Source organism: Oratosquilla oratoria, chromosome 21, assembly GCF_046742065.1.
Source record: "Oratosquilla oratoria isolate Oo_2021 chromosome 21, ASM4674206v1, whole genome shotgun sequence".
In the NCBI taxonomy this organism is placed as follows: Eukaryota; Metazoa; Arthropoda; class Malacostraca; order Stomatopoda; family Squillidae; genus Oratosquilla; species Oratosquilla oratoria.
In genome coordinates this window covers 47,602,638-47,605,137 of record NC_134797.1, presented here as the reverse complement: position 1 = coordinate 47,605,137, position 2,500 = coordinate 47,602,638, and the positions used below count along the sequence as shown (strand labels likewise).

The 2,500-nt window shown below is 43.7% G+C and overlaps 1 protein-coding gene across 1 annotated transcript; it reads left to right on the top strand.

Moving 5' to 3' along the window:
* Positions 1–786: 786 nt before the first annotated feature.
* Positions 787–1,767, top strand: LOC143036638 (uncharacterized). Its single transcript, XM_076204197.1, has one exon. It carries the CDS (start codon positions 868–870, stop codon positions 1,765–1,767), a length of 900 nt encoding a protein of 299 aa, XP_076060312.1. The 5' UTR covers positions 787–867.
* Positions 1,768–2,500: the final 733 nt, after the last annotated feature.

Below are 2,500 nucleotides of genomic sequence, written 5' to 3'. Positions count from 1 at the left end.
GCTGCTTTCTGTTACTAATCCAAGCTCTAATTTATTCCAACACTTTTCCTCCTATGCCATGGGCTTTGATTTTATTTAGTAGTCTCTGGTGTGGCACTTTGTCGAACGCTTTGCTGAAGTCAAGGTAAATCACATCGTAAGTATCATTGTTATCTGACGCCTTCTATACTTTTGTGTAAAAGGATAGAAGATTAGACACACATGACTTACCCTTGAAGAAACCATTATGTCTTTCAATGTGTTCTCGGAGTCTATTTACTATTACTGATTCAAGCATTTTTCCTATAACTGATGTCAAACTGATTTGCCTGTAGTTGCATATAGACGATATATCTCCCTTCTTAAAAATAGGAACAACGTTTGCCTGCCTCCAAGTAGTAAGCACTAAACCAGTGTCTACCGATTTATTAAATATTTCAGTTAACAGGTCGGAGATTTCAAATTTACACTCCAGTATTCTCGAAAAAAAAAATCGTCTGGACCCGGGGATTTTATAGCTTTAAGTCTTTCAATCTGCTTGACTATTTCTTCTTTACTAATGCTGATATTAGATGAATCTAGGATATTTGGGCCACGAAACTGCAACCTAGGACATTTGGGCCACGAGGGCCACCTGGGGTGGATTTTTGGGCCACAAACTATTTTTTTCTTTTTGTTCCCTTTCAATATATTACTAAATATTTTATATAATTTTTTATTACTGCTTTTTGGTATTTTATAAATTTTTGCAAGTACTCTGTCATGAAGTGTTTGAGCTCTAGTCTATCGACCGTCCCAACCAGATCCTCTCCTACACCTCTGTGGAGCTCTGTATATAAACCTAGCCTGTCAAGAGATGTCATATCACATTCACTGAGCTACTCAACCATGCCAGCTGAGCTCGAAGTCATTACATCATCTAGAGGGGACCAGAAGATCTGTCCGGATGGCTTCATGCACACCAAGAAGCATGTTGCCAAGTCAGTTGATGAGATTGTTTGGCGGTGTGTCAAGCGTTCCTCTACCCTCAAGTGCCCTGCTCTCATCAAGACCACCAGGACTGTCAGTGAACCTCGGGTTGTGTCGGATCACAACCACCTCGCTGATGCAGTTGGATGCCAGGTGGAGAAGACTCGCCAGTCCATGAAGAGGAAGGCTGCTACCACCAACGACTGTCCCAACCAGATCCTCTCCTTCACGGTTGCAGAGCTTCCAGAGGAGGTCAAGGCACGTATGCCTAAGGCCAACTCTACGAAGCGTGCCCTGCGTCGCATCCGGGCTGAGCACCGTCCGAGGGATCCTCAGTCTCTGCAGGATCTGGTCATCACCAGCGACTGGGCATCCAACCTCCACTATGACAACGGGCAGGAACCAGTTGAGCGCGTCATCATCTTCACCACCCCACGTCATCTGGAAGAGCTAGCAGCCTGTGACGGCTGGTGTATGGATGGCACCTTCTCCGTTTCTCCAAGACTCTTCACCCAGCTCTACGTGATCCAGGGTCGGTCCCACGGCGTCTACCTTCCTTTGATCTACGCCTTGCTGGAACGCAAGACAAAGGCCAGTTACGAGACGCTTTTCTGGGTTCTTGAAGAGGGTGGCTGTGATCCCAGCACAGTCATCATCGACTTCGAGCGGCCTGTGGAGCTGGCCCTTCGGGTGGTCTTCGAGGAGGAGGTCCAGGTCCGGTTCTGCCTCTACCACCTGAGCCAGTCCATCTGGAGGCAGATCCAAGGCCTGGGGCTGAAGAAACTGTACGAGTCTGACGATGAGTTCCGCCTGTTCTGACAGGCAAGAAGACCATCCCTGCCTTCCTTCGTGGCATAAGCCACAACCTCTGCGGGGGATAGCCCAACTTGTAAATAATTGTGCTGTTTTATGCTTGTATTTTGTACGTTTTACTGTGATTTTTCATTTGATTTCTGTAAATATATGTCCAATTTATGCTGTGATATTGAACAAAACAGTTATATTATTAAAAAAAAAAAATTAATCACTTTTTATCCCATGTCCCATTTATCCTAGTCACCGTGGCCCGGATCCGGGACATAATCCCTCCCGGACACAATCCCCCCGGACAAAATACCTCCGGACAATATCCCTCCTGGAGAGAATCCCTCCGCAAAAGTGAGCGGGAAGGACAAAATCCCCCCACATTATTCAGATTAGCAGCTCTCCCATTATATACCATCACATGCAAAGTAATTAACATCGTACTTTACCGAGGTGCTAATGCATGCAGTACAGACATTTATATAGTTGTTAGAATAAATCCTTTATGAAAACCGTTTATTGCTTCACTACTACACCTTACAAACATATATGAAAATATTATATATATATATATTAAGATACATAAATAAACATATATTCACATATACAGTCAAATATCATGAGAATATATATCAAAATACATTAATATATAAATACATTAATATATTGAAATACATAAATAAACATATACTCAAGGAGGGATTCTGTCCAGGGGGGATATTGTCTTAGGGGGATTGTGTCCAGGAGG